The sequence below is a fragment of the Puntigrus tetrazona genome, chromosome 12 (genome assembly GCF_018831695.1).
Source record: "Puntigrus tetrazona isolate hp1 chromosome 12, ASM1883169v1, whole genome shotgun sequence".
Lineage (NCBI taxonomy): Eukaryota > Metazoa > Chordata > Actinopteri > Cypriniformes > Cyprinidae > Puntigrus > Puntigrus tetrazona.
This window is the reverse complement of record NC_056710.1, coordinates 7,242,735-7,258,499: the sequence shown is the minus strand read 5'-3', so window position 1 is coordinate 7,258,499 and position 15,765 is coordinate 7,242,735. Positions and strand designations below refer to the sequence as shown.

Sequence of the window (15,765 nt, the reverse complement as noted above, 5' to 3'; positions counted from 1 at the left end):
CACATTATTTTCCATATACTGTACATTATTGTTTCTCCTCTAAGCCCAGTCTTTCTGAAATTTTCATAAAGCTCCTCAAAGAGAAAGGCAAACTTGAAATTGAATCATATGACCCCTTTAACTAACTCTTTAACTCTAAACAAACTAGCTGACTGTTACCTGGTGGAAATTGTCCTCTTCCAACTTATATACTCTCTTTGTGGCTTTGCATTGTGACTAGCGTCATCTGCTTGGTTCTTTGTATTTGCTGAGTTGTCGGTCTTCTCCAACTCCTTGTGGCCAAAGGGGAAAAAATATGAATACAGAGATTTTAAAGCTTAAATTGAGGAATCATGGGTACTTTCCACTTTAAACAAATCCTCCCGGGATGGCCCATTCAAAATATCACAATTAGCCATTCAGAGGCAGGCAGTTTTTTCAAGTATTTTTTTTTTTTTAAACAAAGCCTGGGCAGAACCAGAGGTTTAGGAATGTTCACACACAGAGGAGAGAGAGAGAGAGAGAGAGAGAGAGAGAGAGAGAGAGAGAGAGAGAGAGAGCGGGAAAGAGAGAGAGAGAGAGAGAGAGAGAGAGAGAGAGAGAGAGAGAGAGAGAGAGAGAGAGAGAGAGCGCCTGGGAAAAGCTGTTCTTCAAATTAAATGAGACCAGTGGGATAAAAGGGAATTATGGGAGGCTATAGAGGTCAAAGTGGTTTTAACTGCTCTGAGAGTGGAGAGAGCTTGGAGAATTAAGGTAATACTCATTTACTTAATATTTAAATGTTATTTGGGGTTAAAAAGATATTAATCAAGCTTAATCAATTGGCATCTACAGTAAGACGCTTAAATTAAAATCTATAGGACATGATTATTCATATGATTATATCATGTAAAGTCTACATTTACTGCCTTACTCATGATAAAAGTGAAACTTTAATGATGCATAGGGCTTACAATTACTTTACAATTAAATGTTTACAGCCATATATGATTCAATAATCCAAAAGCTTTATTTTATTTTAACAGCTGATCAGCCTAGAATCATAGTTCTCCCACTCTACTGGGCTAGTGGAAAAATTTTGATGTAATCAGTATGTGGTTAAATGTAAAAGGTAACTTCAGATAAAATATTACATTTTATGGTGTTTTTGATATTTACTCAATATTAAAATAATATTTTGGGTTAAATAGAAGTAAAGTACAATCGATTAGTATTTACAGTGAGCACTTAAAATGAAAGTCTATAGGACAGGGTTTGCACTCAGATAAAAGGCAAAGGACAGAGGTGGACTGATTACCATTTTAATGTATGTTAGTATAGCACAACCATCAATCTGGTTTGGTTCAGTTTTGTGGGGTTTTCCACTGGGTTTTTTTTTTAGTACCACCTCAAGTTTCCAAGCAAGCTGCACCGTTACCAAAACGTGACTGATCATAAACCCTGCTGATCATTTATGTGCCGGAGATAACTTGCGGCATGAGCTACTAATATGTTACAGTGGAAACGCAAACCGAGCTATCTATTATCTGTATGTCATCATTCACAATAAAAATGAGTTTCAAGATACAAAAACATTGCACATGCATCATTTAACCGTAAAAAAGGTGATTCCATACTTAAATTTTAATATCTGAAGAAACTCACAAAGGTAAAAATGTGTCCATTTGTGTATTAACTTAATATTACGGTTTTTTTTTTTTTTTTTTACTGAAATGCATTTAAAATTTATTAAAGGATTGTTAGGCTGCATTAACTAGATCAATCGAAACCGTGAAAACTCCCCTTAATACACAGTCCTTGTTACATTGTAAAACGAATGGCATATACTCTAATATTAATCTGTTTTTCAAATCCAGATCAGATGGTGAATCAGCACCTACAGATGACCTCTACAGCCCTGATCATCAGCGGAGACCAGGACACCTAGATGAGCCCCAAGACTGGCCAGACAAGAACAGGCCCTCCGACTAAGCCAGTTTTCTCCCAAGTTTTTTTTTTTTTTTCTCTCCATTCTGTTCCCAGTGGAGCTTTGCCTCAGTCGCCTCTGGCTTGCTTAGATGGTGACACTTAATTCCTATGTTTAATCTGGTCATTACTGACACTTACTATTTGATACTGTTCAGTGCTTTGACACTCTTTTGTTAAAAGAGATATATAAATAAAGGTGTCTTGACTTGACTAATTGACAGAAACTGATTTAACATTCCCCTTATTATAAATACATGTCCTTTTAGTTCTTTTATACAAGCATACTGAGAATAACTACCAGGGTTAAAAGATCTGGGGTTTATTCTTTTAATGTTAAAATACCTCTCATGCCCTTAACTGCTTTGGAGACATAACGGGCACACATATAGTTAACCAAGTAATTGCAATGGCTCTCTGGAGCAGCAGAAGTAACTATCTGGTGGTAGATCTGCTTGTTTGAGTTGTGTTTTGTCTTGTCCTGTTTACATTCATGTGTGGATAAATGCATATACGCTGCCACAGGGTATTTTTTTTTTTTTTTTTACACTTTTACACATCTTTTAAATTATCCACTTTATTCATAGAAATATTATTTTATTTTCCTTTTATCAATTTATTAACTTTCCCTTAATTATTTTTTCCTGCTCTTGTTTATTTATTTATTTTTTGGTGGGGTGTGTGTGAGAAGGGAGAGCCATGCTATCTAAATGATCGGACTACACTATTTCTCTTGAGTGGTCTGAATGCACAATGAACCAGATTTGCTCTTAAATAATCTGATTCCCCCCTCAGGGTTTGGGAAAGAAGTAAAAGGAGATCAGGTAGTAAATTAGTCATTTCCCCAATGATGGTGAAAGAATGCTTATCCAGTGGGTATAGGCCAATACCCACTCAGGTGCTCCACACACTCTGAGACCCCTGAATGCTGATCCACTCCCCCACCACCTATATTATTTATGTATCTATGTATTTATTTATCCATCTGTTAATAAATCTCTCTCTCTTTATATCTTTCTTCTCTTCTTCTAGAATCTTTCTGCTATAACTTTCTATAATTAGGCTGTTCCACACATATTCCATACAACGTCTACATTTCACTTTGTGTTATACATGTTGGGTATTTACGTCTAAGTACACAGTAAAAGGAAATTCATAAAATAAAAAAAATAAAATAAAAAATCTGGCAGCTGCCAGAATTCTACCATAAAAATGAGGTAACAATGTTTTAGGTTTTAACTTATAGTTATTGATATAAATGTAAATAGACCTATTTACAACCTATTAAAGTACTGAAATCTGTTTTGTACCTTTGAAATACACTGATAACCACCAAAATCAGATGAGAAAGTCATGTGATGAACCAAAACAGCTTTTAAATAGTAACATATATAAAAGGTTTCTTATTAGTTATGTTTATTACAACCCTAATAAACATAACTGATAAGAAAAACTAAGCAGATTATGCAGTTTAATTGCAATGCAGGGAATTCTGGGAACGTCAATTGATCTAGCTGACTTTGTCGCCACTGGTTCATTTTTAATACACTGCACAAACAAATATCTGTGCAGCGTGACTGATAAAAGGTTTCAGTTCAAGAGAAAAAAGGCTTTATCCCATAGCGTCTTTAAGGCAAGAAGCAGTACGTATAAATTTTCAACAGGGAACCCATGTGGGAACCAACTTCCATTAAATATGCAAAATTCCTGAATGAACCTGATTAAAAATTAATTGTGCTACAAATAATTGAGTTTAACAATATAATAATCTATAATTGTCTATAGTCTAAATCAATAACAATTTAATACAGTTTTGATGTTAACATCCATGATTTTTTTCAAGTCTGAAAAATCTAATTTACAAAGCATTCCTTTAGACACAGAGCCCAGAACATTCCTTTAAGTAATGTTTTCCTTTTTCCACACATGTAAGCAGGAAAATGTGCTGTTTTCATTCAACTGTCCTTGAGGACACCTGGCCGTTTTCAGTCCAGCTTCAGGCATTCTTATAAACATAGCTGACAGGCATTACAGAAACCTCCATTCAGCTCAACTTAGCTGACAACAATATGTTTAAGTTACTGTTCAGTCATAATATATGAATTTGTACAGCAATCCAGATGCCTATTTTACTGATGTGAATTCTAAAACTTGTAAAATATATATATTTTTTTTTTGTTTTTGTTTTTGTTTTGTTTTGTGAATGACAAGGAAGAGCTGTAATTTCACATGGCATGGTGCTTCTAGTTCTGAAATACAATCCACCTGTAAATTCTATAAACTTTTTTTTGTTATATATATAATTGTGACAGTGAAGTCATTTAGAACACGCCCATTACAGATTGGTTACAGATCACTTACCTTTAAAACACACATCTTGGCAGGCATACCAGTTTTGGCGTCATCATCTGCTTTCCCGTCATCTGTCAACACACACAATGGATGGAGGAATGTCTGAGGAATTTCTGAGCACGCACATGCACTCCAATCAACTTGCCTAAAGTAAAATTTACTCAAGTGGGACACAATATTAGACATACCAAGTGAAGTCATGCTCCCAGGAGTATTGTTTCACAGTTTGTTTTGGTTTTGATATTCACTAGAAAAATGACCCTTCACACAAACAGAGTAAAGCTCTTTTATAAACACTTATCGTCAAGTGCTTCTCTTGACATCAACACACTGTCCAGACCCCACAGAAATGACTACATGAAAACCACCCATTCAATGAGTGTGACACGACCAGCTGGAAAATGGAACTTCCGAACGTGAGTTTGCATGATACAGTCCTTCGTGAATACCAAGGATTTGTGACATTCAGAGTTGAGCTGAGAATGCTCTTTTGATTCCACTTCAATATAAAACAAGAGAAAACAAGAAATTCATATTGCTGTAAGTGTAGTATTTACTTAAACTGAGCAAGTTTGTAATACTAAATTTCTTTAAAAACATGTATTATTAGTATTAGTATAAATTTTAATAGATATACACAACTGTCCAAAAGTTTAGGCTTGGTAAGATTGTTTTTTTTTAGCCAAGTCTTTCATGTTGACTAAGGCTTCATTTATTTAACATAAATACAGTAAAAACAGTGATATTGCTAAATATTACAATTTAAACCATTACATGTATATCCAGAAGTACAACTACTCAGAAACAGAGTCATGTGGAAAAGACTGCATTTATTTATTTAATTAGGATAAATAATAATTGAGCATATTATTAATTAATAAAGAGAAACATTTACCACAATCACGATCACTCCCCTATTGCAGTGATGCATTTTGTGTTTATTTTTTTTGTCCATTATAACAAGAGGGGCAGTATGTGAAGTGCACAACACTGGGTACTACAGTTGAAACCTTTGTAAGTTTGACTTTCCTGTTTTTGTCTAAATGGTAACCAGACTGCTATCATGGTGTGGGGTTGATTTTACAGTAAAATGGCAACTGACTTCACAAAAAAAATGTTCAACTCCTCCAGAGACAAATCCTAAAAATTTACACATTCAAACGAATGACCTCATTGCAAAGCACTTTAAAGGAGGTCAGAGAGAGAACACAGTGGAGAAACTGTGACCAATCAAACCAACCCATACAGCAGGAGTACTCAAATTACATAGCTTGTGGGCCACTTTCAGATCTGGCAGAAGTAATCGTATTTTATGTGGCTTAAAAATGTGGTCGTTCTTACAAGTAGCTGTTAAACAGAATTAAACAGAACAAAACTAAAAAATAACTACACTGTAAACATACTAAAAACAAACTAATTGTTTTAAAAGCTACAGGTCAAATTAGATATCAAAAGAATATAACAAAGTATGGAAAACTGATTTTCTTTTTAAGCAAAAAATTATATGAAGTTTTGCATTATTAGGGATAATAAAGGTTAACTTAAAATTAATGTAAATGTAAAAATAATCTGAAAGAAGCACTTAAAAAAAATCAGTATCAGCCAGATCACATTACCATTCAAACATTCGGGTCAGTAAGAATGTTATTATTAATTATTTTATTTTTATTTTTGTAATAAATTTTAAATTTCCTTCCTCATCAAGGATATCACAGTTTCCCAAAAAATATTATATTAGATTATAAAATCTCAGGTATGAATATTAAAAAGAAATTATTCTTGATATTAAAATAAGAATATTACAATGACTTTTGAGGAATCAAGTCTGGAGTACAACTGCATAAAATTCATTTGCCACAGAAATAAAAAAAATTCATTTAAAATATAGTAAAATACAACTCAATAATTCATAAGTTCATTTATTTGTATAGCACATTTACAACAGCCACTAAAGTGTTTTACAGAAGAGCAAAATGAAAAAAAAAAGATAATACACCACACCAGATAATAATATAACAACTCTTATTTAAAAAAATTTTTAAGTCTGCTAAAAACCTGATAGAGAAATTATTTTGAGTTAATGTGTCCTGAACCAGAATCAGTGACATTTAAATTGTGGATTCTAAATCCAAAAACTGCTCTATAAAAAGAAATGTGGCATAATGGAAGCAACAGAAAGGAATTCTGTGTTTTATAAAGGGGTTCTTTGAAATCAATGAAAGGAAGACTTACCCTGTGGATTCTGGGCTTCATCTGCTCCCAACAGACTGTGTGTGAGAGAGAAAAGAAAGAAAAATATATATATATATATATATATATATATATATAGAGAGAGAGAGAGAGAGAGAGAGAGAGAGAGAGAGAGAGAGAGAGAGAGAGAGAGGGAGAGAGAAAATTAATTAATGTGACACAGGTTAACTTTAAAATCCTCTCGACTTTTTCGCCCCTAATGGCACTTCCATTATCTGATAAGAACAAATACCCAGGGATACACAAATACATCACTGTCAAAAAGTTAAAACTTAAAAATAAGGTAACCTATAGCATTTAACATTCAACCAGCAACCAACAACTTTAGTTCATCTAATGAATAAAGGTCTGGACAAGAGTCAAATCGAGCTGTTAGTTCTTTTGTCAAATCTTTATTAACAGCAGCTTTCAAATTTGGGTGGAGAGCGGTGCACTTGAAACACATGCAGAACACAAAACTGACAGGAGCTGCTAAAAGTGGAAAACTTTCAGATGAACTTTACAAGAATGGTGGTGAGTTGTGAGAATGTAATCATAATAAGGACTGACAACCTCATTCTGTTGCTGTGTGAATGTGGCCTTGGACTTCCTTGAGACTTGATGGCAGGGACTTGAACATATATGACTTGGCCCCACCTCTGGGTATTCTAGGCTAAGTGTATCCCATCAAGCATTATGTACTGGAAATAAATTGTGAGAATTTTTGTAGAGATCTCACAAGAGGTGACAGAAACCTTTCCAATGCAAGTTAAATAATAATTAGATAATGAATATAATTTGCTAGAAGATGTGTGCTCTAGTAAGTGTAAGACAATTAAAATTTATTTGAAATATGCCAATATGTCATAAATGCAATGCACAATTATTTTTCTGTCAATTTGTTCCATTTTTCTGGAATTTGTTGTGCCACACCACACAGCATCCAGTATAGACAGCAGAACAGATTCTATTTTAATTTGTCGCAACGCAACTTGCTCGCCTCCGGTCTAGACACAATGTAAACATTGTGTTTTAATTTAGTCAAATAACTATCAAAACTTATGTTAAAAGTAAGGCATCAAAATATTTTTGAACATAATACTAACAACACAACAATTTAAAAATAACAATACCACTGCACAGTTTCATTTGTTAGGTGATCTTTGGCATAAGTTCTTGTATTTTTAAATTGAGAGCTGAATATATCAAATCTTAACTGGGGATAAAAACTGTCAGTCCATAAGAATAAGGACAAGAAGCAGATAAGGCTACTTAACAATTAGACAAAACCTGTTTAAATATGTTCACCATGGTCCATTTATGTACATAATAATGAATAATAAAATCACATATTTGTAAAATATTTTGTATGTATTGAATGTTTTGTATTTTGTTTTTCACGTCACTACATTAGAGGAAGTCACAACCAAATACTTACATTTCAAGTGTAAAAAAACAAAACAAAACAAGACAAAAAATGAACAATTCAGGAGTTTATCCAAAATGTATTCTGGCTCTTCCAAGCTTGGTAATGCTGGGGGATGGTGACCATGATTTTGAAGCTCTGTAAACCAGATATATCCGCAAGTACTGTGACGTACAACTAACCTATACGCCTTCGGTTATCACATGTTCTCTGAAGCAGATTGATGGGTTTTTGTAATATAAAAATAAATAAATAAATTATATATATATATGATGGACTGTTTATTAAGTTTGCATGCACTTTATTTAACATGTTTTAGACTGTTAAAGAGAAGCATTTGCCTACTGCAATGATAGAGATTAGAAATACAAGGTAAATTTTTAATATAACTCCGACTGGATTCTTCTGAAAGAATAAAGTCACATACAACTAAGATGCTTCAAAGGTAAGTAAAAGACAGGCTAATTTCCATTTTGCAGATCTGTTGTTAAATAATTCTATGCATCTTGTTATGTATATGCTAGGCTTATTTTAATTTTTGGGTGAATAAACCCCTTTAAGTATATAAAGCCTTTAGAACATCATTGAACAAAAATCTAAAATTTAAGCTGAAGTCTCTTTTTTTCATTTTTTGAAATGAAAATTTGCCTAATTTAGAATTTACTTTTAAATTTACTTTAAATATAAAATGAAACAATAATCTCAGGTGATGTACTCTATAATTTTAGGGTCATGCCAATGGGCTTCACTAATGCCCACCCAAAATTTCAGTGATTATTTTAACTTGCACTAAAAAAAATAAATAGGTTGTTGAATTTGTAAAAATGCATTTAGTATTTCCAACATTATTAATTTAATGTTTCTCTAAACATAATTTTGCTTCAGGTCGGCCCGGCCAATACGCAAGTTCAAGCAAACGAACGTCTGTGGCAAATGAAGCTCCAGCAACGACAGACTCCTCCAGAGCCCAACCACCCAAGCGTTTTGGAAAGAAAGAGTATAGTAACTTTGAAAAAGAAGGCTAATCAGAAACAAAAAGATTTATCTTTTTGAATTGAAAAACCTGATGTATTTCTACATACATCTTAACATTACAAAAAAATGTAGATCAAAATACATTAACATGCAACTTTTTTTTAAATCATTACAGATAAGAGACATACAATGACGCATGCTCCAGCCATTCTTGAAGTGATCCTGGGATAACAGAAGTCAAAGACTGAACTTTTAAAATGGACTTCCAGATACGATCAGTAAACTGTTTAACAACAGTTGGCTACCGTTTTAATTTTTTTTTTTTTTTTCTTGGGTCAAATTTGATTGGTTAAAAAGACCTCCACCCAGAACTGAAAGCACTTAAAGCTAATCACACACTGATTTTGACTTGTCTTTGACTTTTTTTTAACCCTGAAAACAAAATTATCACTGAAAGCTTTGGACTACATAATGCTCTTCTTTGCTGTTCACTTTTTCCACTATAACTGGTTGACAGCATCTTATTTTGTGCTTAATAACAATGGATATGTTGTTACTGTTCATGAAATTTATGCTATTTTTAACTTCACACAGAGAAGGCTGTATTTCTGTATCCAATACTCTGAAACATTTTACTGTTAAAAAATACACTGATTTAAAAAAATGGTTTTCTTGTCTTATTACATTTTAAACTACAGTAGTAATGTTGTTAATGTTGTAGCTAAAACAAGTACAAAATACATTTGTGGAACATTGTGGAACTTCAGCCTATATTATAAAAATGTAACGTATCGTTATTGCATATTGGAAAAAACATATAATTCATGTTTGTATGACAAAATATGTAGCTTTAACATGTATGGATCATGTTCATTTAACAAATATAAATTATATTTCTTGAAAATATATAATCATGTTCATTTAGCATACTGTATATAAATCATGTGGAGTAAAAATAACAATAATATGTGAATCTGCTGTACTTTTTTGTGTTAATCAAACAACTTTTACTTTATAAAACACCCTTTAAACAGATGAAGATGTTTCTTATGAAGAAACACGGCAAATTCACATGTAGTGAACAATGTAAGGACACTTCTCAGCATTTTAGTGCACTATTCAGTATCTGGCATCTTCTCCACAGATTCCTACCTACCCTGATTTCAGCAAGTCTTTTATTTTGTATTCGGATATTGGCTTCATTCTTGTACAACAACAACAACAACAGGATGTCGAAAAGGTAGTAGCCTATGCCAATCATGTACTAAGCGCAGTTGGTCCATCTTTGACACAGAATGGAGGGCTATTGTCTGGTCTGTTAGACACACTGAGGACAGTAAGTGAGTGGTTTGACAGAGCTCAAAGTATATTGGTGACAGTTCACATCGGCAAAATCTACTATTTTAAAAAAAGAGTCACCTACTCTTCACATAATTATTCCCAGCAAAGCTGTCCCCTAGGTGTTACAGTTTTTACATGGACATTCCACTGTAGGTCACCTTGGTCATAAAAAGACTCTTGCAAGAGCTAGAGAGCATTTCTGCTAGCCATACATGGCTAGAGACATAGAAATCTACTACCAACATGACCCATGTCAGTCATCTATGCCAGTCCCACATTGTGTAACTCCCCTGCAGATTATTCATGCCAATCGTCCTTTTGAAAAGGTGGCAGCTGACATTACCAAGTTTCTTGTGACCATAAATATATCCTTGTTCTTCAAAACTAAAACAACGTATTAAGTCAAAGTGTTCCTAAATGCCTTCATATAGATCAAGGGCGAAGATTTTAATCAAGGAGTTGAGCTCCATATGTCTGTGTGTGTGTGTGTGTGTGTATGTGTATTTTCACAAGGTAACTAGTGCGAAGTTGTTTACTATTCAATGTATTCATATTTTTGGCAAGGACTTTTATTCTGGTGTAGCGTCCTCTGAGAAAGAGAGTCATGTAATGTGAAGGTAAGTGCGTGAAAAAAATAAGTGAGCAAAATAGAGTGTGGTGGGCTTGGAAACTATTGTTGATCTCCTCCCCAGTTCTAGGACTTCGCTGAATAAAAGTTACTATACTAGTCATCGGTATTTTCCTTATTTACATTCATTCAAGGCCAGCTAAAACCCCACACCTCACAATAGCATTGTCATGTCTTTTTTTAGCTGATTTACATTATGAAATCAGGCAAAAACTTATTATTAACTTATAATAAAACTCAAAACAAATCCATGTAAATTTGTATCCATTGTATTGCCCCAGGTAGCAAAAGTACATTTAGTCCACAAACACAATAGAACAATCATTGCAACTAGGTGAAAGTTTGATCATGGCAGATTTAGTTACACAAACAGTACAAATGGCTTGTGAAAAAGAACACAATGGCTATATGACACTTTCATGTAAGCAGAAATCCCTGTGGATCGCCAAATTCCAGAACATGTTTGTTTTCATATCATCAGTGCGCACAGGGTTGCCAAATTGCACAGATTAAGTAAGGCGGAAAATGTATTCTTAAAGGAGAAAGCTCTGTTTTGGGACTTAATCTCTTTACTTCAGGCAATCCCAAGCACGAATGCTAGTAAAGACTTGTGAACAATGCAAGATATCGCAAATGGGAAATTAAAAACATAAGCAAAGTGGATACCGTTATCGAGAGTAAAATACAATTAATCGTACAGCCCTAACCAAACAGGAACAAAATTTGCAAGCAGACACCATCAAAACAGCTAACGTCCAATCACATTAATCATCATGTCTGTTTGCTCTGCTGATACCTCGTGATTGATTAAATGTGGATGTCAACATCAGCACCAGTCGTCTTTGCGGTGTCGTTGTTTAGTAACGTCAAGATGTCTGATTTGGACACAGTACATGATGCAAACCTGTTTGTTAACCAATTAGCCTACACGAACTGACCCAAAAACCTACCGACATTTTTCAACCCTGACAATTTTAACCGCACAATCAAATTCAAAACTGTCTAATTAGGTGGGAACCCACTCAAGGTAGCAACACTGAGCCTCTCGGTCAAGTAATCTGTGTTGTTTTTCAGTTAATCTAAAAGGATGCACAACGTAACGGTGTACGACATACCATAAACTCTTCTGTCTAGTGAGAGATTCTTACATACAATGCACAACTGACGTGCTAGGAACAATATACTTTGCCATATTGTCCTATCAGAATAATGGAGTTTATAATAATTGGAATTCTTCAGCTTTTAAGAACTGCAGTGTTCTACAGGAGTATGCAGAACTGTGAATGGCACAGTAAAGACAGGGTGGCAAAAAGAGAAGGAAGATTTTAGTTTATTGTTAGAGCATTCATTTGGAATTACTGCACTCATATCGGTAAGTTATCAACCCTTAGTTATTCTAAATCTTAATTAAACTTGGCTTATAGTAATACTGCTTGTGCACCACTCCCCTCACCTGAGCAATGTCAACATGCAAAACCCTATCATGTACATTCAGAACCATGATTTGTTTTGTTTTCTGATTTTTTTACCTGTTAGCCTTGATATTTATATAAATCTTTATAATACTACAAATTTGTAAATTGTAATGTCCCAGAATAAAGCGAGGTGATGGATCTGGCCAGTGAAAAGAGAATGGAGAGCATTAATTGCTTAGTGTACACATATGCTAAGGAAACAACAATAAATAAAATAAAATCTTTTTCTAATCAATCTCAGCATTCTTACAATTTAGCACTGCTAAAGGTTTGCGTTCTAAGCTTAAATTAATTTCACTTGTCAAAATGAAAGCGATATTAAAATAAATACAAATTTAAAAATGTAAAACTGTAATAACATTGAAAATTCTCCCACATCTTCTCAAGGCCACACTTAATTTGTATTTGCAGCTATAGCCTTGTAATGTTTTTTCTTCCTTTTTTACATTACAAAAAAAAATGTAAAACCATTTTACAAACATTCTAACATAATAAAACATAATAAAATTGCAGTCGGATATTGCCTAACCATCCTCTACCTCACCTGAAACCCCTGCACATTCCTTATAATATCCATGTTTGGAATTGCAAAGAAATAATAAACAGTCCATGTCCAATGTTTTTTGGTACTTTAAACTGGCGTGGACTTCTACACTACTCAATCTCCCCGACTATGATTAAGTTCAGAGGGCCCCTTAGTCTGTACTTATTAAGCAGTAATATATCAGTGTTACTCTATGAACAACATTTAGCATTGTAGGATATTACACTCAAACTCTATTAGACTCAAACTCACCTGTGATGTTGGCGTAAACGTGTTACTTGGTTGCTCTCATCACTGTGGCTAATGAAGGTGTTAGAGAATAGTGTGGGATCTGTTCTTGACTCAGAATTGCTCCTGTCACCTTGGCTGCTAATAGCAATGCTATCGTTACTGTACTGACTCGGTACAGAGGAAAGATCAGTCTTCTGCAAAGAGGTGTCTGTAGTTTCCAGATGTTTTTCCCTCCGTGTATTCAGGGATGAACTGTCCTCCAAGTTCGCATACCGTTCAGCCAATTCCCGCCTTCTCTCTGCCTTGTAGCGGGCAATACGTTCAGCTTTGGAGTCCAGGGCATCCATCATATCTAACTCTAGCTACACGTTATTGGGCTAAAGTGTAAGCTACAACACAGAAGATTCCACTGCTCCTATGACTGATGGTGACAGTGGGTGGTCCTGCTCACTTTCTAGTGGACAAGGAGTCTGCCGATACCATTCCACTGTTGAAAGAGACAAACAAAATGAGTTGCCTGTTGTTTCGTGAGACTGTATGCAAAAACACTGACACAATCACTAACACACCCACACTCTAATCCTTCCTATGGCAGTTTTTTTGTTAGCCAGAATTTGTCAAACGAAAGCCTGTAAGGAAAGAAAACATACAGGACTCCTGCCCACTTTGCTGTTATTCTCATATTACCCTGCACAGCCCCAGAGAAAGAGAAAGAGAAAGATAAAGAGAGAGAGAAAAGAGAGAGATTAGAACTGTGTAGTCAACACACACACACACACAAGTGCTCTTTTAGTACTATTGTCAGCTGTCTTCTAAGAGGCTGTTCACACAGAACAAATGTCTGTGTTCAAAAACTGCTAGACATAAACTTTGTTCTGATCGTCAAATCGTATTTTTGTGTTTACAAAACTATTTCAAGCTATATTTATATGTGGTTTGAAATTATAGTCACACTCAATCTGACTGCTCTGATCAGATTTTTCATAGCTTTTTTCCTCACATCATGAAAAATGTAAACACATCAGATGTTGTTTGTAAAACATGCTAAAGGTCTTTGCAGAAACAAGGCTGCATAGTTGCAAGCCAAGTGGAAATTTGCATACTGCTGGTCTAACACACCTCTTTAAGTTTTAAGGCTGACAGAGATGCCAGCACAGATTAAAGCAACACATTCCAGCCTAAAGACATTATAATCCAAGTGCTAAGGCAAAATAATGATTCTTAAGACAATAAATATATATATATATATATATATATATATATATATATATATATATATATATATATATTTGTGTTTTAGTAAAGGCATACCAATGCAATGCTGTTGCCATAAAAATAAAAAAAAAAACTATGCAGATATTTCATAAAGTGAAAGTACATGACTGGACACATTAATCAGATCAGAAGATTTACGATACAGTGTAGACGTGTTTCAGGCTAAAGGTTTGATAATAAAAAATAAAAAAAAAGTATGTTACGCTTTCTAATCAATATTTCTGAGAATTCCATTAATTTTCTACATGCATTTCTCTCACCGTGTCTGCATACAGCCTATCACTGGGCAGATGTTATCTTAGAAGGCAGCATAATCATGATACCTAGATTGTCAAAGTAGGCCAGGTGTTGCAGAAGTCATGCTCTGTAAAATCCACTCCCACAGAACACAAACATGAGGTAGGCATCACACAAGAACACAAAACTCCTTCACCACAGGTTTGTGTTCATCTTAAATGTATTCAAATACCAAATCTACATGCCTATACATGTCAGTATGAAGCATGTTTGTGTGTCTGTTAACACAAGAGTGGGAGATGAAGAATTGAGGCCTGGTGTTTGTGTTAGTGGGTGACTGGGGGCACAAAGGAAAGCTGATCAGGGTTGCCAGGTTTTCACAACAAAACCCGGCCCATTACTACACAAATCTAGACCAAAAGGTTTCGAGGGGGATTCCTCAGTTTAAAAAAAATAAATAAAAATAAATAAATAAATAAACATTTTTTGGCATGGATCCGCGGGTATCCCAAATTTGTGTCTAAATAAAGTATTAAGTTATTGGGGTTGCTTCGACCCATGGACATGACAAACAATGGGCGGCAAGTAGCCCAATTCTGCTGGAAAACCACAGATTTGGCAACACTGGTTAGCATGGTCCTCCTGGATTCCTTCTGTGGGGTGAAGGGGTTAATGGGCTACATCTGGGACCTCACGTTTAATAGCTTCCAAACAGAATAGGCTGAAAAGGAGAGAAGTAGACAGAAACAAACTGGAAGGTAAAGAATGAGTTTATACACAAGAGAAAATGCAAACAACATTGGTAAAGAAGAAATCTTTGATACAAATGAATGAAATTATCATGGGACAAAGGAAAAGGCAGATGGGAGGAGGGTGCTGAATGAAAGAGGTGGTGGAACAAGGTAACAGCAGAATGACATCTTCATGAGAGGAGTTGCAAAATATGCCTCATTGTGCACAAAGCTTGAAGTGTAGCACACTAGAGCTGTGGAGGAGATCATTTTTCGTTTTTAATGACCAAAGATATATGTAACACCTATTGAAAGTGTTAAGAGTTTTGGCAATATATAAATTTTTATATCCAAAGTATGATTTTCAATGGTCAAAG

At 34.5% G+C, this 15,765-nt stretch overlaps 1 protein-coding gene across 2 annotated transcripts in view; it reads right to left on the bottom strand.

Moving 5' to 3' along the window:
• The window catches only part of svild (supervillin d), a 58,203-nt gene that overhangs the window by 33,641 nt on the left and 8,797 nt on the right, over positions 1 to 15,765 (bottom strand). For both annotated transcript variants that reach the window (XM_043253234.1, XM_043253235.1), the window contains exons 2-5: positions 13,167 to 13,632; positions 6,529 to 6,563; positions 4,306 to 4,367; positions 160 to 272 (exon numbers count right to left, since the gene is read on the bottom strand). In XM_043253234.1, the coding sequence (XP_043109169.1) occupies positions 160 to 272; positions 4,306 to 4,367; positions 6,529 to 6,563; positions 13,167 to 13,495 (539 nt within the window). In that variant the 5' untranslated portion in view covers positions 13,496 to 13,632. The remainder of the gene's footprint in view (positions 1 to 159; positions 273 to 4,305; positions 4,368 to 6,528; positions 6,564 to 13,166; positions 13,633 to 15,765) is intronic.